The following is a 19,833-nucleotide window of genomic DNA, read 5'->3' on the forward strand; positions in this document are numbered from 1 at the left end:
GACCATTGTCTCGTTAATTTTTCTACGGACCCCTCATGGGTGATGTTGAATCCCAGTGCGGACGTATGTTACCGTGACTTCTGATTAACAAGATATGCTGTCTGAAACAGCCGAGTCCTTCCCCTCTATAATTCATGTGGCTAACTTCAGTTACTTGCAGTTAGAAAGTTTTTTAACGATATCCAGGACACTGTTAGTCAATTTCATTGATGAAATAATTTCAAAGGGGCCCTAAACAAAACAAATACAACTCAATTATCTCAATATTCACATTTTAAAGACATTGTTTCGTTAAATTTTCATTCGACCTCAATTATATAATTTGTACAATAAACCATTTCATTATTCACAATCATTGAAACAATGATTTTCTATAATCCTTGTTTATAATGAAAACTATTATACATATATTATGATTAAATTTAAGTAATATTTCTGCTCATCAATGATTTTTTTATATTATAATTGATGATAATATTTATTCACGATCAAAGATTTATATTTTAAAAAATATATAATATTAATTATAATTTGTTACATGTTACATATTAGTTTTTAAACAAAAATTTTATGTTATATAAAAATTCCATATCCCAAATATTTTTCGACTTTTGTAAAAAAACTTTTTTTTATAAATTTGAAACTCATATTGTCAACATTATATCATTTTATATTCTTTACTTTACTTTATCGCTTATTTTTTCGTACTAATTAGAAATATTTCACAATCGATAGAATTATGTCAAACTCTTATCTGTTATAACCACAATCTCTTTTTATAACACTTTTGACATAGACATTTCAAATAAAATATAAAATCACATAGCTATATTTTCTATTTTCGTCACAATTTTTGGTAACGTACATTTGATAACGTAAAGCACATGCCTATAAGTGTCAATTTTACCTTTAAGATATAGATCTGTATATTCTGTCTTTATATATTGATATATTGTGTAGCTAGTAAACCATTTATGGGTAACTGTAGTGCCAGTCAGTATTTTCTAGAAATTATTAATGGTAACGTATAAAGTAGGCTGTAACGTAAACAGAACACGACTGCCAGATGGCAGAATTTCTGGAATGATAGCTCATGTTATATGCTTTAAGAAAATCATAGCGTAGAAATATCCCTAGAAGGGGGGTTGGGGGGTTATTGTCAGCTCAAGGTCTATTATCAGAATGTTTTTCTGCAAGCCAGTCAAAGAAAAAGATAAAAACTTATACAAAAATTTAAATGTTAATGCAAAAGTTATCAACCTATCCCCTATATCTTAAAAATTGCTTTACCCTAAAGCACTGTACATGTACATGTCATTTCGGCACATACAGCATTTTGTCTTCGGAAATAAATCCATCTTAAAATAATAGCCTGTAGAATACAGGTACGTTACCTTGACTGATATTATCAAATGTCATTTTAACAAGCCTAATGCTTGTAAGTAGCTGCAACCTATTGTTGAAATTGCGTCTGAACTTGAAATAATTTCAAAGTAAAACATTTCTTGAAGACAAATCTATTACCTGTCCTTTCATTATAATTTTCATCATCAATTTCGCTTCATGTCTGGTTTCATTTCTTCGTTTCTTTCTTGTTTAATATATTCTTTTCATCATTGTTTTTAATTTATGTTTTGTTTTATTTTTCAGGATCAATACGCGACAGAACTGGAACATACACACCTACGATTATAACAATAGGGATACTGCAAGCAGCTGGAGCCCTTTTTTACATGCTTGCTCTAATTAGTCGAAAAAATGAATTTACCAAAAAAAGACTTTCAGAAAACTTACCGCAAGAAATGTCCAGACTGAAAGAAATTGATGCCGAGAGGGTATAGGTACGGTGTCCATGCAGGGAAATTAACATTGTTTACTTTGTTATAAGAAAACTGATTTGTTTGTATCGGAATATTGTTTCATTATACGAAATACGTTAATGCTCTCAGTCTTGAAAGATTAAGATTAACACCATTCTGTGTAGAAACTGAAGCTTTTTCAGATTGTTGGACTGATGGTCCTTTGATCTTTGTATGTTCGACTAATAGAGCCTTTTTTTTGTATCAAACTTAGAAACTTTTCCAGGAATCTTAATCTTAGTATTTTACTTCTTACAGCAAGGTTAGTTAATGTTCTCTACCAAGTCTGCCTCAGCCGTGACCTACGGATCAAATGTTAATTTGATATTTCAACATTGGCCTTGGTTTAACAGAGGACTTAAAACATAGAATACGCGTCTTTAAGCATGCAAGGCTCACACATTATCATAGAGAATCTTTTAAAGCTGAGACCTATTTTAATGCTCTCATTGCCACGACGAAGACGTCCACCACCGCCACGACCACCTCGATGTAGGGCATGATAGTAAGCACAGTGTTTGTCTGTACTTCCATTATTTCGTTAGAAGCACTTCATGTCTCAGGTATAACATTAACACGATTCGATGGATTTGAATACAACTTTGGTGTGGTGAGTTATGTCTCGTGCAGGAATCTTGTCAAGCCTTCAAGGTCAAGGTCATAGACAATGGCACTTAAGTTAGAATTAACACTTTGTGCATAAGCTATACATTTTTAATGATTGAAAGGCATCCTATGAAACTTTAGACAAATGCTATTCATAATGAGAAAATGTTTCTCGAGCAAAAGTCAGATTCCTACCTCAAAGGCCAAGGTCACAGCAAGGCAAGTTTTACAGGTACAATCCCCGCAACATGTTTTGTATTCTTCAAGTTTTCCCTTTGCTTATGTAACAGATATGCTTATTTTCAGAAACAATTACTAACTAGTCTACCTGATACCATTTATTAAATAATCATATTAGGTTACTTTGAGCCTATCAATGCAGTTTTAATGCCTAAAACAGCGATAGTTTTCAGTCTGGCCTTATTCATGTTCAGTCAACTGGGACTTTTCTACCTATATTAGTATCTTTATAGTGAAAAGACCATGCATTTCTTGCTTTTATCCTTTTCTTCATCTTGTTTGAATTAGTTAATACAAGGACAGTTCAAATTACAAGCTCTCATACAGCTATTTCATTCTTTGGCATTTTTGACTTTTGTCATTTAATACAGAATAGAGGTATTTTTGTATCATCCCTTTTTCAGATAATTTCATCAGTATGTTGTATTTCATGCAAAGTATGATTTTTCTAATTTTGGCGGAAAATTTTGCTATATATACTGAATTTTTCCATGTACTTTTGCCAGATCTACAGACGCTCAAGGTAACGTTTACCTGTTGTCACCAGGCTGGTCATTTCTCCCTTTATCATTCTTTCCTCTCATTAAATTTATCATTCGGAGTGTTTTAGTGTAATTTAGATAATTATCATTGATATTATGCAGTAAAACAGATTAAGGACAATAAAATATTTGTGTACTCTGAACTGTTTTTTTTTTCTTTTGGTGACCAAACAAAAAAGGTTTCAATTTAATATAATAATGAATCTGGGTAAATTTAAATCAGGAGTTGTGACCACTTTCCTCCGTTTGTCCGTCCAGTAAAATCTTGATCAAGTTGATGCATTGCTCGGTCCTGTTACACTTAACTAAAGAATTTACTGAATTTCTCACGACACAACTCATTGTGTTTGCCGCTTGTGTAAAGTTTAATAAAAAAATCCGCTGAATCGTTCAAAATTTATGTGACCTGGTCCTAACCTACCCTGATCTCACATCCGGTCCTTGAGCGTTGATGCACGGCACACCTGATCATGAGGTTCATTTAAATGAATAAGAAATTGCGTACGTACAGATGCCAACAACTAATCTGACACAATCACATGTTTTTTCGGACACCCATGTCTGTTTAACTGTATGTCAACTAAACATTTATAAATTGACTTTTCAGTATTTCGAAAAAAAAATCCGTAGATGTCATGATATATGATGCACTCAATATATTGCATATACAATATAGAGGCCGGTTGAGCCCCTGTGTAGGCCTACTAACTAAAGTCTTCGAAGCATTCAGAAGATGTGATTTTCTATCACAATTCACTGGAAATCAGTTAAAACACACATCTTGATAAAGATTTAAAGCCGAAAATATATTTTGTAGGACTTAGCCCTTACAATAAGGTATAACGTTTAGCCTTATATTTTGAGAAAAAAACTTCAAACAGTACCAAAGCATTGAAAGAAAGGGTTGTTTCACATGAAAGTTGAACAGCATATACTAGTAAAACATGTATTTTACTCTATGAAACAATTGTCAGTATACTGATATATACATTGAATTCCGGGACGGGACTGCATAAAGGGTCACACTTTCGGATAGTTCGACACCTTTAAAACTAATCATTTTCAATGAACAGGTACATGCATATCTTTGTTTTGAAGCATTTGCAATAAAGCCCAGTGCTGAAATTTCACAAAACTAGGTGGAACATAGTTCTTGTTTAACAAATGACATTCATTTTTAAAGGGGGACAAGGACAACTTTTTCAGAATATTTTAAGTATCCACCATACAGGACAGTACGGCAGAACATGTAATGAGCAGGCAGATGTTTGGTAAAAGGTGCTGTTTCTTTATCAAATATTTCTGTATTTTGAAGATATACTTCTAAAGCTTAAACAAAGATGTACTTGGCAAACGCCCTCTGGTTTTAGAGACTGGAGATACAAGAATTGGTTTTAAGGCATCAAGGACAAAAGTCAACTAAAAATAATCACATTCAAGAAGAATCATATTCACAAAATGCAGCCAGCTATAGAACACTCCGAATAGAAATAGTGCTGCTTGTAAATGTCTGCATGTACACACACAATGAGCACATTGATACAGTTACACAAATCACTGCAAATATTATCACAGTGCAGCTTTTTAGCGTTGATGATGAACACAAGAGTTGTTTATGTGTGAGAAAACTAATATTAATGCACGAACTAATATCACAACCATGCATCGAAGGCATGAAATACTTAAATTAATTCACCGCTTACAAGATGTGTGTCTCGTGTGATATCAAAATTCAAAAACAGTATATCTGGGTGTGCCTTTAGGATATCATACCGAACTGGGAAAATGATAGCACAGAAAAACAACAGTAGTAAATGTACATCTTTATGATTTTACGAAGTTTACTCAGTTTAGCTAAGGAATTGATAAACTAACAAATGAAAAAATAAAAACTGTAAAATTTAACATACTGATCAATGCATATGTTCAACAACGTTCAGACAGAAGACAAAAGACTAAAAAGTCTTCTGGTGCATGTCTTCAGTTATCAATGATTATCAACTGAATGTCCGACAATGTTCAGTTTTAACCTTTAGCCTGCTGGTGGCAAGTGATTCTGCCTTTGCGATCAGTGCAGACCAAGATCAGGCTGTACGTCCATGCAGACTGATCATGGTCTGCCCTTTTCGCTGTTCAGTCAGTAAATTTTGATTGAACACCCCTTCGAATAATAAATGGCACTGCCCAAATTGAATAATAGACCAGTCCATTTTAGAAATTTAGCGAAATAAAGGTTAATTGTAATGACTAAAACTGGGTGTATTGTATGATGTTGTTTACAAGGAAAAACTAACAATAATTATTAGATTGTAGCTGTCTAACGAACGTTCTGTTAATCAATGAACCAAATGCAGTAACGTATTTTTTCTTTAAGATTCTGCTAATCCCCAAACATTTCATCACTTTGAAAAGATCATGCTTGTACCTCCGAGTTTTCTGGGTCGACAACAGAGCTTTCATGTTTATTTTCTTTGGACATATTTGAGTTGGTTTGACTGGGAAGGATTTCAAAATTACCTTCTCCAGAGCATCCACTTGGTTCTGATCTGTCACCAAGCATAGGAGCCGTTGCTGTATTCTCATCCGGTTGTACCATATAATATCTTGGTAAGTCATGGTAAGCATCAGCTGGAATAAGGTCCGATGTTGGCTCAAATTCATTAGTACCTGAAGTATCTACAGATGATTCTTTAAACTGAATATTCAATTTATGATCAGGGTCTATTGTGACGTATCTGCCTTTCACATCAGATGGTGTTACCACTGCACGAACTGTCTGGTTAAGTGTTGGTTGTCTTTGCTCGAATGATGGTGCCGGAATAAATGTCGAACCCTCATGAGGATTCACAATACATCTATGACGTACTGCCGCTGACGGTATATAGCTGCTGGTCAGCTGTGAAGAAGAAACATGTTCTAAAGTTTCAGGCACCACTAATGACAGATGCTTCCCTTGCTTGAAAGTATTGTTGTTCATGTCTTGTACTTCCGACATGTGTAAACTGTGGCGGATCGTCTTTCAGGCTCATTAGACGATTGTGTTGGCAGAAGGTCTCTTTAATGTCTGTCCCAGGGTCATTATTTGCAATGTTTTCGACTTGTTCCGCAATGGAAGTTGATGATTCAAGTCTTTGCGGCAGAACACAAGACAAAAGTCTTTGATTACAGAAGTTCGGTGATATTTCCCTATGAATAGAGTCTGAATCATGTGAATTGATCAATAAGAAATTGTGTGATCGGTTATGTAAGTCAGTTAAAACCAGCTGATTACTTAATGCCACCGCTTGTTCTGTAGCAGTCAGACTCATGAATTGAACATTGTCTGTAGGACAAGTTGGTATCATATCGTCATCAAACAGCGGTAGCACAGAACCGTCATGTGATGTATGTAGCAAAACGAAGTTTCTTGTGAAAGTTGGGCTGTCAGGAAGCTCATGTGATGGATTATTATAAACACTGGATCGCTGGATATCATTTGTATTTTAATTTTGCCCAGGATCTATAGGCGCCTTGAAAGACTTAAACAGAACAAAGTTGTTCTCTTCATCACAAGCGATCGGTTTGTAAGTCAGTGGTTTAGTGTTCGAACAAGGACTTACATTTGTTAGCGAAAAGTATTTCTTCGAGTCAATTTCTTCGCATATTTCATAACTTTCTTCTACAGAAAAGAGTATATCAGTTGCGTTTTTCAATAAAACAAATTCTCGGTGTTCATCTGCTGCAGCTAATATACACCTTTCTTCTGCAGAAATCGCGGAGTCATTCGTTTCACGTTTAAGCAGCACAAAATTCCTCGTTTGATATCTTTCAGTGGGCGCTTGCCTTGCCGTCTGGTTTCCAATTTGCTGTGTGACTTTTTCATAATATTCTGCGATGAATTTAATTTCCTCAAAATGTCCATCGTTGGCTAGTTTACGTGCAACTTTGATATTTTCAATGCATTCCGTAATACTATTTGTTAATTCACCAAGTCTTGCTTTAGCGACAAAGTAAAACATCTTTCTCCTGGTTTCAATACCGTACCAGGTGCGATCAATGTCACTCAGAAGATTTCTCGCTTGAGACAAACAATCTTTGTCAACCGGACAGTTTTCAATAACATTTGCCCTGTTCCCAATCCCAAGAAGACAAAAGGCCATTCGTAATATAAACATTCGTCTCCAGAAAGTTTTGGTATCTACATCTTCATGTTCAAGACTTTCAATCCCTATTCTTCCCCACATCATCAACTGCTTTCTTAGCTTTTCCGACGGATATTTTTCAAACTCCCACAGCTTCACGTAGACTTCTGTATACAGCATATTCACGAGTTCTAAACATGGCCCAGTATTGTATGCCCTACATCGGGCTTCAGTTAGCATGTCTTCACTGTTATGAAAATTTCCAGCTATTGAATTTGCGTTAGCTAAACGACCGAAATAAACGACGTCTGTAATAGATGTGTTGCTAGTTTCGGAGACTAGTTGTTTCATCTGTGTAAATACGTCGTGTTCGTGAAGGCGTTTATCAAATGTTATAGCAATTGCGTCGATTTCTGTCCCAATAATAGCGATACATTTGTCGGCTAATAACTGTCTCCGAACTGGATTTGTTTCGTTTTGCATTTGGTCCACGAACCTGTTCGCTAATTGCCTAAGAGCTAATCGAGGATTCTGAAACTGAGCATCATGTACCATGCGTTTTAGATTCCGGAAAAAATGTATGAACTGCAGGTCTTTGACCGGATGTTGACTTATTGACACAAGTAATTCCTCCTGTTACACAAGTTAGGAGTATGTGGGTCGCTATTTTCCTATAACCGCATTCATCAAGCACTTGCACAAAATATTCTAAATTCATGCTGAAAGGGATGTTACTGATCTAAAATTCAGCTATGAATTCTCTGTCCATCCCTTGCCTGAACTTGTCCATAATGCTGGAGTATACTGACTGGGTTAATCTACCATATCTGTGAAGTGTTGAAGCTACTGATACGGGATCGATGTTGCTTCGAATATGTTCTCTACAGATGTACAACGTATTCATTTCTCGTGGAGTCATTTGCCGTAGAACCGCTGATTTGCCAAGTGGGATGTCGGGACAACAGTCTCTTATCTTATTAACTGAAATAGTTAAAAATGTACCATTTACATTTATTTACATGTGCATGGAATAGGAGATATAAAGATCAAATCAATCGCTCAAGGTACTTGCTCATTTTAAGAACACATGCATGAGTATCTTTAGGACACTGGTGCCCCGTCTTCCTGTCACTCTACAACGTTTCATGGCTCTAGTTGAAATATTACACAAACACTTAAGCACTTTTTGTGTATATTTTTTCAATGGACTCCTAAAGTAATGTTTATAAAATTGTATTTGCTTGGTATATTCTTAAAGTTGACTGTGTTTCGCATTATGCTGCAAATTTTAAACATTTTTACCGTGCCGTTTTTTAAAAATATTTGTATAATTTATGGTATTTCCTCAAGCTCAAGTAGAGTCAAATTGCAAAGTAATGGCCACTGTCCAAAACGTTGCAGAGAATTCATTATACCACTAATATTAATAAAAGAAACACCAAACTATTGGTAAACAATAATAAAACAGAAAATAAAACCGTGAATATAATTTTTCTAGGGTGTCTCAAGTAAACGGATTAAATGAGACAGAATTCTAACTCCAACATTGAAAAATTATGGCCGAGTCCTGTTGGGCTGTTTTAAATTTTGCTCACTTCATTCAAAAATAATATTGGGGCTGAAATAAAACCTACCTACATTTCTTCCACAATATGTAATCTAAAGAGAAAAGGCAAAATAGAGAACTTTTACCGCATGTAACTCAGTATTTTTAAAGATGTCTAACTGTTTCAGGGGTAAATTCATTTTGAATAGCAAGAAATTGCTTATCAAATGAAAAATTTCCACTTTTGTATATACCGATATAAGGCGATTTATGAGCGAACTAAACGGTAATGCAGGAGCGAAAGGATCAGCGACTGCAAAATGCAGTGACGGAGACAATAAACCAATCATAAGTCTTGAAAAAAGTAAAAACTTACTAGGAAAAAATAAAAATAAGGGGAAAAGACTTGGTCCCAGTGGAGATTGAACGTGCGCCCCCTGAAAAAAAATCAGTCAAAGTAGGTTTATTGTAGGAATTGAATACTCTTCAAAATGAAGGTACTCTAATACCTTAATGACTATAACTCTTGTCTGGCTGAGTGAAATCCCAAACAGAACACCTGGTACATAACTTGACATGCTAAATAACAATCCTCTAATGTTATATGACTCGAAGTCAAATACTTTTTGAGATGTTTTTGAAACAAACTTGTATGCTCTTTATGCCTATTTTTGATACCCAAAGGCCATAACTCTGATCTTGCAGAGTAAAATTCAAAAACTCAGATTCAAACAAACAGAACACCAGGGGTTCATAACTTAATATGCTATATAAGAATCTCGACTGTTTTCAGCTTCTAAGTTGAAGACTTTTCGAGATACACGTGATACAAACTGGTATGCCCAGTAAGTATATTTTTAACTAAACGAGGGCAATAACTCTGGTCTGACCGACAGAAATCCAAAAGAAAACTTCAGAACTTCACACGCTGAATGATATTCCTATTATGTTTCATGACCCTAGGTCAAATACGTCGACATAAACTTTTATGCCCTTTTATGCATACTTTTGACTAAGTCAAAGCCATAACTCTGGTCTGACTAGGTGAAATCTCAAAACAAAACCCCAGGTGCCCCATTTCACTTACTGAGTAATCTTCCTATAATGTTTTATAATCTCAGATCAATTTCTTTGTTTTTGACCATTTTTAATAAACATAAATTACATAAGTTCCAAAAAAAGTGTCATTTGGACTATTGAAAGTATTTAGTGATAAGAGAAAAAATGTCAATAAGACGGTGAGATTCTGGAAAAGAAGACTGTTATCTTTGGTGAGTAGGGGAGAGAATGGGTAAATATCAACATGAATTCCACAGCTGTACAAAATAGGGAGCAATAACATGTCTATTTTAGAGAAAACCAAGCTTGAAAAAAAAAACAAAAACAAAAAACAAACAAAACAAAAAAAGTTTCAAATAGCATTCTTTCCACGGCGGGTGTTACAGTAGGATTTAGTACAACCTACGTTTTTCTCATTTTTGTTTTTCTTAGAAAGCATGCAAAATACTCAATTTTACGTACAGCTTAAAGACCCACCACGACCTAGTGACCTACTTTTTCTCCCACAAGAACTTCCTGAAAATCATTCTAATAATACTGGTATAATACAGCTATATAACATGACAAGTGAAAAATTTAGGCCCTCCCTGAATTAATTTGTTTTTACAACTTCATCCACAAACTTATTCAGGCAATCGCTTAAAAACATAGATAATAAACATCTTACCCTGTAGAAACAAAGTTTGATCTAAACTCTGTACTCTTCTTAATGCTACATTCATCCAATACAATATTTATATTTATTCTTTATTATAGTCTCAATTACAATGTTTAGGCATTAAATACATTGTCTTGGCCTTATATTTGTTAGTAGATACTTGTACTTCTTACTTTTCATGCAAATCATGTATAATTGCCATCATGGAAATACACAAAAAAAAACAACAATTATACACGCTTTGTATGAAGAAAATGAGAAATGACAAATATCTAGTTACAAATTGACAATGGCGAATATAAGGCCAATACAATGTGTTTAAAGACCCACCACGACCTAGTGACCTACTTTTTCCTCCCACATGAACTTCGTGCAAATCATTTTGAAAATACTGTTATAATACAGCTATTCTACATGATGACAGATGGACAATTTAGGCCCTCCCTGAAGGAATATTTTCACAACTTCATCTGCAAACTTATTCAGTCATTTTCTTTTCCGTATAGAGTACTCTAGTTTTATAAACATAGAATAATAGCTATCTTATACTATAGAAACAAACTGTGTTCTAAACTCACCTTAATACGTTGCATACTACTTCTATGATTTAATAATATATTTAGACATTAAACACATTGACTTGGCCTTATATATGTCACTGTCAATTTGAAACTAAATTCTTGTATATCTCATATTTTCTCGTCTTTAAAGACGCACCATAAAATAACTTTATTCTTCTATATTTCCATGACGGTAATTATACATAATTTGCATGAAAAATATGAGTTATGCAATAATTTAGTTTCAAATTGACTGTAACATAAATTAGGCCAAGACAATGTGTTTAATGTCTAAACATTTTATTGAATTAATGTAGTAATATGTACATAAATCAGTGTATTTAGTTAAATTTCAATCACATTTTGCTTCTACAGTGTAAGACAGTTATACATCTATATTCTTAAAACTATGCTGAAACGAGTCTGACGAAGTTGTGATAACACATTTATTCAGGAATGGCCTCAATTGTCCACCTGAAAACTTGTAGTATAACTGTATGTTACCTGTATTATAAGAATGATTTTCATGAAACTTTTGTGGGTGAAAAAAGTAGGTCACTAGATCGTGATGGGTCTTTAATGTCTAAATATATTATTAAACTAATGTAGTAGTATGCACAGTACTATATGTATTAAGGTGAGTTTAGACCACAATTTGTTTGTACTGTGTAAGATAGTTATTATTCTGTGTTTATAAAACTATACTGAAAAGAGAATGGCAGAATAAGTCTGCAGATGAAGTTGTGAAAACACATTAATTTAGGGAGGGCCTATATTGTCCACCTGTCATCTTGTACAATAGCTGTATTGTACCAGTATTATCAGTATGATTTGTACGAAGTTCATGTTGGAGGGAAAAGTAGGTCATTAGGTCGTGGTGGGTCTTTAAGAAAATTTTATTTGATGATTGAAATGTAACATCAACAGTTTCCTTCTTTCTTCTAACCTGGAAGTTTACAGAAAGGATCAAGTAAAAGGGTAATCAATCAAATGTTCATGCTTGTTTCACTTACATGCGTGTTTCATTAAGTTTGTTAAACTGTTCGATTTTCATAAAGTTGGCATTGCAAGTGCCTATGTCAGATACCGTATGGCTTAGTTTATTACTTTTTATAATGTTTTTCAAGAATGTAAAGTAACACTAAACTACTGTTATATAGACAAGAGCATGCAAACAAAATAGGAATACATGTATCTTCACATTAGTCTCATTTTTCTCGAGGAAGAAAATTTCTGTACAAATCTCGGCCGTCTTCTTATGGAGGAAGTTAAAGTTTCGAAACAAAAGCAAAGAAATTTATCTAAATATTTTCGTTTTCTGTTTCGTGAATTCGTGAAAAGACGAATTACGTAACATCACAATATAACATAATGCTTTTTTTTTTCATGTTTCTTTTTTTTTTACAGAAATGGTTTATGTTTTTAAATATTTCTAAATTACTCTATTAAGAAATGGGATTTATAACGAAAATGATCAACTTAAACTAAAATGCTGAAGGTTATGTTGCTTTCTACGAGATGATATGCCGGCTTCATTTCAATGTATTTTCCAGCAAAGCGGTGATGGAATTGTTGATAAACGGCTTTTGCTAGTGTAAGGGAAACAATTCAGTCTAACACAATCGATAACCAAAAAGAGAAAACTCGATATTTCTCATTAATAACTGACCTTGTTTAACACAGCGGCTGGACATAAATCCCCTGAGTTGTCTACCCGCCGTGATTGAAAATCTTTACATTTATAGTCACCAAATAACTCACAACTTTCGATTTAAATGCCTTTGAATTGATGAAATACTCGTACAACAAAATGTACAATGTATTTATAAACATGCAGAAAGAAACCATAAAACAAATAATAAACATTACCTTCCATTTTTTAAAATATCAAATTTATGTGATAAAACATTTACTTCCCATTCAACTCCGTTCCTGTTATGAACTGCTATATTTATGTGACATAATACGCAGGTGTATAACTAATTAGATAATTGGATTTTAGCCAAGCGCTGTTGAGCTGTAAAACGGAACGATATAAAATTTCAGTTCTTTTCCTGTGCAATAATGATACAAATATACGGATCAATACTGACAACAGAGGGAAACTGTGCCAACACTTCATATCCTTTCCGCATCTGTAACGTAATAAAACGTTTTAGCGTCTGGTGGCCCTTTCACGATTCCGTAGAATCAACATTTATTGCACGAAATTCATTTTGATATATTTGTGAAATGTCTAGGTCTGCAGCTCTCAAATACGGAAATATCTTCCATCCGAGACATATACAGACACTCTCAGACGATATCAAAAAGGACCTTCTGAGCGATTTTACGAAGTTCCAAAACTCTCTCTGTACCCTTGCTCCGCTACAGACCCCTTTAGGATTTGTGGATTTTATTCCAAGTTCAAATGTTTTTCTCGTAGCTGAAAAGCTTACATGTCGTGCTTAAGCCCATGTATTTTCAAATTGTTAAAAAATGCTGAAAATTAACTCCCTATTAGCAAAAAAAAAAAAAAAAAAAAAAAAAAAAAAAACACGCGCATACATTTTGACGGGGTGACCCCTGCGCGTGATCCCTGACTATCGACCAATACAAAGGCGACGTTTAGCATTTCTACTTTCAATTTCTTAACTTCCGGAAATAGCTGAAGGTCGATTGACGTCATGTTCTGTGTTGTAAAAAAAACAAAACATACATATGCCTGGCGAGATATTGCATAAAAATGTGCCCGGTGTTCTGATATTTTTTTCTAAAAAATAGGTTTTTTTTTCAACATTGTTTAACACGTTTGTACGAAAACAGACCTCTGAAACAAAAATAGCTATAACAAATATATTTTTAGAAATCTGTATATCCTTTCCGCACCTGTAACATAATAAACTGTTTTAGCGTCTGATGGCCCTTTCACGATTCACTAAAATCAACATTTATTACACGAAATTCATTTTGAAAATATTTCTGAAATGTCTAGGTCTGCAGCTCTCAAATACGGAAATATCTTACATCCGAGGTATACACTGACACTTTCAGACAACATCAAAAAGGACGTTTTGAGCGATTTGACGAAGTTCCAAAAATCTCTATGTACCCTTGCTCCGTTACGGACACCTTTGGGATTTATGTTTATTCAAGTTTAGCATGTCTACTTTTATTTTCTTTACTTCCGGAAATAGCTGAAGGTCGGGTGACGTCATTTTCTATGTTGTCAAAAACATAAATAACGTCGATCGGGGTATTATCAAACATGGGAGTATTTAGGCATTGTACCTAATTTAAAGAATATTTAAAAAAATGGAATAAAAAAGTAAATATTGTCATATATGATGTCATTGCATGATACAACAACTTTTATTTTCAATGTTCTGTCATCATTAATGGAATAATGTTCAAAAGATGATCATCAACAAATAGTCCTACCTGTGTAAAGGGAAGGTAACTGTGTAACAAATTATTGGTTACTTAAGACAGTACTTGTTATCTTCCTTACCAATTTGCATATAAAGTGTCAGAACTGACCCTAAATTGACCTATGGTCTGTTTCATGTAGCAATCAAAGAAAACACTGATGTTCTTAAATATTTATTTAATTCTGTTTATATGAAATATTATGATTTATATATTGTTTTATGAAAATAGTACAAGTATGTTAATGAAAGTGATATAAGTATGTGGTATTGCACTTAGTTGACAGTAAAAAATATGAATTATATAAAAATGGACATTTTCATGAGATAAAGAACATATCTACAATTCATTAAAAACATAAGACCATCAAAAATAAGCCAACTAATTTCTAGGAAAAGGAAACTTCATAGTAACAGAGAAAATCAAAAAGTACTGCAAAAGAGGTCAAATGTTGCCTTATAGTACTACTTCTTACTGTTTGAATAATGCCAGCTCAAATCAAAATACAACATTTTTGGAAACTTTTATGAAAGTTTTATGAAGGCTGATAAAGACCAGTAGCCTGTAATGTGATATAAAATCTGAAATACAAAACGTTTGACTAGTACAGTGGTGACATCACTTTAGTGTTTCTAAAGTAACCATGCCACTATCAAAGTTGACAGGGAACCTAAGGAAATTAACCTGCAAAGTTTCGTGAAGACTAATCAATAATATATTGTCCAGACAAACAAATCAGGACAGGCACAGGCACACATTTGTACAACTAAGTCTTCATTTCCGTAAACTGGCACAACAAAAAATAATGACAATATAAAATACTGAAAACATACTCATGACAAGTACAAAAGGGCCAACATTTCTGAGTCATAGAACTTTCTGATCTTATGATGCTTAATGAGGTAACATGTTACACAAAATATTGCTATGGTAAGAAAAGGGCAATAATTATGAAAAAACCAAATGCAGTTATGGAACTAGTGCATTTAATGTCAAATTATTACAGTTTGCAATTGTAAGACGTTTGTTACATTTTTCATTAACAAAGACGAAAGTGGAAGGTGTTTTAGGTATTTTTATGACAAAATATGTCTCCCACCTATGTATACCTTTAGCTGTGGCGGCTATTTTGTGCAGCAAAATGGAAAGTGTCGGTGATATGCAAAAGTATACTTGGTACTGATCACTCCTGTGAAGTTTCATCAAAATCTGTTAAGTAGTTTTGACCTGTGAAAGCCGACAGGATTTTTCTATTTTTAGCTCTGGCTGCAATTTAGTGCATCGCAACGAAACATGCAAGCGATATGCACAACACTATGCTTGGTACTAATCAGTCTTGTGAAATTTCATCAAAATCTGGCCAGCAGCTTGTCCTTTTAAAGCCAGACAGGCTTAATGCGGATAGACGAGAAGGCATAATTAATACCTCTGCCCACCTTTAGATGAGACATAATTCCGAGATAAAACCTTACATACAACACTTTACAAAATAGGGATGCTATAAAATGGATGTGCAATACCTTTACCTATTCTTCAGTGAAATGAAAAAGGACAAAACACAAGTAATATGGAGGAGTTATGGGCCATGACACGTACAATAAACAAATGTTTTAAGACTGAGTTATAATGACCAATCACTTTTTAGATTTATGAAGGAGAAAAACAATTTATGCCAACTTTAAACTTACAACTTTTAAAGCGAAAATTATCAAACGTTTCACTGTGGTATTGCATGAAATTAAATTTTGTCACCATACAAATTATTAATGATTTTAATAATACTGATCACTATGGTCTTAAGTTTGATTTGTGAACATACTGTGCTATAAACTGAGACAAAACAGTACTGATACACTGCAAGACACAGTATTTTGAAAATTAAAACAGTGTAATGTTTACATATTCTCAAAGTTTCTGAATCACATTTACATGCACGGCTGGACAGGATTTGTTGCTCTCTACATGTGTGTCCTACAATAACAGCAAATATGTAACAAAGTTGATTCAGAAGGCTCCTCTATACTAAACTGTGCAAGCTGCAGACACTGATCTTGAACAATAGTTGAACGGTGACACTGAAGATTTCACAGGTATATATCTGAAGAAAGAAATGCATATTGTAGTAACTCTGTATTCGAGGTGTCTGCAGCTCTTTAATATTCAAAATATGTATATTTCTAAATATAAGGTAGAATAACAGTGTTACTGGATTAATAAAACTTCAACATATCTTATGTATAAGACCCATTTTAGTAGAATATATGAAGAGGCCAATAGTGACCCTAAGTCACTCACTTGACCTTACTATTTGACCTAAATATATGTATGACACACTTTTTATTTTGGAATATTATGATGGCAGGCTATATTTTATTCTATATCTTAAATACTTTGAAAATAACACACCTTATACTCGACATTTCATAATTTATATCTTACATTCACCTTTTTAAGCTTATAACAATAGAATTGTGTTTACCTTTTTAATTAATTTCAGGAGAAAAATGTAAGATATTTGGAAAGTTACATTCATAAGTCTGTAATTATTTGGTACTGTATAATTTCTTTTTGTAAGTGTAAAGTTTATATATCATACTTGACCCTTGGTCTCATGTGAAATAAACTTTACACAAGCCTCTAGAAGTGATATATACCAAATCAATAACTGAATTACAGTGTAACTCTTTGAATATTGTAAACAATTACCTGAAGGTATCAATATCTGTGTTTAATTAAGTCAGACAGATCAACACTGGCATTCTCATCATATGAATCCACAGAACATTTTACACTGAAATAAAGAAACAGCTTCCTACAAATTTTGTACTTCAATTACTGAAATTTACAGATTTTACATTAAATTAGGACTCTAATCCATTGAAAACATCAAGTGACAGATATCAAGAAAACATTGCATTAAAAAGATATTTAAACAAAATGGTTAATGCTATAGTGTATTTAAAAGCTTTGAAACATGGTCAGTGGCTGACAATAGTAGTTCTTTTATCTCTGTATCATATGAAAGGCTAAGAGTTAAGCAGTCTGAATAGATATCTTTACCTAAGTCAAAATTTCTTGATTCAAAATGGTTGACTGTACCATCCTTCATGAAACTTCATAAAATCATTTTAATGACATTTACAATGTGTATCTGTTTAGGGGAATGTAATTTTAATAACTGGCATTATATTACCCTTGGCATCTTAAACTTGTTAAAGAGTATCATTTGTACATCATTGTACCATCAGACCATCTTTCACTTCTGTCAACCTGACTAGACATGTTGGACACCCTGAAATATATAAATGATAAAATCTGTGAAAAGACTCATCATGCAAAAACCATAACACCATCTTTATAAACCACCTTAACACCTTGATGTTAAAAAATATTATTATTTCAAATTATTATTGTCCATTAAAGTATAATGTATCCCATCCATAATTATTACATGACTCCTTATATAATTTACCAGTTCATAGTTTGGAATGGCTTCCAGTCTAAACCCAGAAGTTGAAGAAAAACAAATTATGAAAGTTTATTTATGGTGTCATTTAAAAGAATGACATGCCTGTTAATTGTCAACTGTTTGCTCTTTTTAATATTGATAGGCAAACCATTCAATAATTGCATTTTATTAAATGCTGTCTAATATCACCTGTCAATAGTTTACAAGTGTTAATTAGATGTCACTGACTTGTTTACTCTCAACATCATAAAGAGAGATAAAACTACATGTAAATTGTAAAACATTGTATGTGATACCATTCCATCCTGTATAAATTGCCTTTAAAAAGAAATTACATAGAAGTATTATCCCACTAATTTGACTGCCCCTGCTCTATCTAACTTTTCAAGCTTCTGCAGCCACTTTAATATGTCATCTATTTACTTGTACTTCTGTCTGAAATGAGGTAATTATAATATTTCAATAACTTATAATGAATATATTATGTTATTCTTTCCCCACAATTTGCAACAGTTTATTTTGAAAATTCATTTGATCTCAATTACATTCTGTTCTGACTACAGCTAAAATACATAGAACAGACTATAAGCTATTATAAGGTCAAAGGTCACTCTAAAAGGAAAAATCGGTAAACTTAGGCCCAGTTAATCACAGATGCTTTAAATAAGCTGTCATTTCACACAATAATTTGCTATAGGATTATGTATCTACAAACAAAAAACAAGAAAAAACAAATTAATAGAAAGAACATTTTTGGGCAATTTAAAAAGCGACAATGAAAGTGAAAGTAGAAAGTCAGTATTTTCTTATCGGCTTTTCTTTCACAATTTCCATTTAAAGCGTAACAGTTTACTTTCATACTGTATTGAATAATCCATAAACATTATACTTACCGTTTAAATGCATGAAAAATCCTCATGGAACCCGTAAACTTATAATTTCAGGCACGTGTCCAGGTGGGGGGCCAGGGGGCCCGGCCCCCCCCCCCCCCCAGCTGGCTGCCTAGTTACGATTTTTATTACTATGGGCCCCTCAATTAACAAATTTATACACCAGCGCAACTGGCTTGATGTGACAGCAATACACAGGCTAAAGAGCCATAAAACCGTGTCCGGTAGTGGAAATTAGCCCCAGGCATGTCACAGGTAAAATTTTATCTGTGCATGCTTCATTGATCGGTACTTGATTGGGTAGTGGAGAAATTATTATGTTTTTTACTCTTTGGAAGTGTTATAAAATGATCAGAACATTGTTGGTTTTGTTAAGTAAATCTTAAAATGAATCTGAAAATTGAAACATTATGATGGTTGTATTTTGTTTCTACATTAAGGCACATTTCCCAAATTTATTAAATTGATAGATATTTATCCTATCTTTTTATTTTACAACAATTATGAATTTGAAACTACTCTATCAATTTTACCCTTTTGGGTCCAATAACCTTACTTAAAAACTCCCATAGTTTTAAAAGTAGTTTCTCAGTAAATCTCACAAAACGCATCTAAAACTCGTTACTTATGAGGGGTTTTATACATAAAAATATCCTTTAATATGTGCTGTGATGTTATAGTTTGTACAGTCAAAGAAGTATAAAATACACATCTATTTATTTTTATAGATCTTTGGTACAGTTAAGAGTTCATTCTCATTTGAAATCTATGATGTAAATAGTAATTGTCATAATACTTCGTTTGTTTTGTTGGAAATCTAAATCTAGAATAGAGTGGCTTTTGTCTCTATGAACATAAAAAAGAAAACAAATTCA

At 33.3% G+C, this 19,833-nt stretch overlaps 2 protein-coding genes and 1 long non-coding RNA gene across 5 annotated transcripts in view; 1 reads left to right on the top strand and 2 right to left on the bottom strand.

Annotated features, from left to right (window-relative positions):
* LOC123564994 (monocarboxylate transporter 2-like) overlaps positions 1 to 3,390 on the top strand; it is a 32,841-nt gene extending 29,451 nt beyond the window's left edge. For all 3 annotated transcript variants that reach the window (XM_053537608.1, XM_053537610.1, XM_053537609.1), the window contains one exon: positions 1,651 to 3,390. In XM_053537608.1, the coding sequence (XP_053393583.1) occupies positions 1,651 to 1,841 (191 nt within the window). In that variant the 3' untranslated portion in view covers positions 1,842 to 3,390. The remainder of the gene's footprint in view (positions 1 to 1,650) is intronic.
* Positions 3,391 to 5,057: 1,667 nt separating this feature from the next.
* LOC123564993 (uncharacterized) lies at positions 5,058 to 10,695 on the bottom strand. The gene is made up of 3 exons (XM_053527983.1): positions 10,641 to 10,695; positions 8,222 to 8,349; positions 5,058 to 8,001 (listed from the first exon to the last, which is right to left on the bottom strand). Exons 1-3 carry the CDS (start codon positions 10,693 to 10,695, stop codon positions 6,730 to 6,732), a joined length of 1,455 nt encoding a protein of 484 aa, XP_053383958.1. The 3' UTR covers positions 5,058 to 6,729.
* Positions 10,696 to 14,760: 4,065 nt separating this feature from the next.
* LOC123529783 (uncharacterized) lies at positions 14,761 to 19,023 on the bottom strand. The gene is made up of 5 exons (XR_008370020.1): positions 18,962 to 19,023; positions 18,404 to 18,503; positions 17,793 to 17,891; positions 17,306 to 17,390; positions 14,761 to 16,697 (listed from the first exon to the last, which is right to left on the bottom strand). It is a non-coding gene; the product is annotated as an uncharacterized LOC123529783 (long non-coding RNA).
* Positions 19,024 to 19,833: the final 810 nt, after the last annotated feature.

The sequence above is a fragment of the Mercenaria mercenaria genome, chromosome 2 (assembly GCF_021730395.1).
Source record: "Mercenaria mercenaria strain notata chromosome 2, MADL_Memer_1, whole genome shotgun sequence".
NCBI classification, from domain to species: Eukaryota; Metazoa; Mollusca; class Bivalvia; order Venerida; family Veneridae; genus Mercenaria; species Mercenaria mercenaria.

Excerpts from the sequence above, each read along its gene's own strand:
- LOC123564993 (XM_053527983.1), bottom strand. The coding sequence starts at position 10,695 with ATGAATGTAGCATTAAGAAGAGTACAGAGTTTAGATCAAACTTTGTTT. Across the intron at positions 8,350-10,640 it reads TCAAACTTTGTTTCTACAGG|TTAATAAGATAAGAGACTGT; the intron begins GTAAGATGTTTA and ends TAACTATTTCAG. Across the intron at positions 8,002-8,221 it reads TTCGAAGCAACATCGATCCC|GAGGAATTACTTGTGTCAAT; the intron begins GTATCAGTAGCT and ends CTTGTGTAACAG.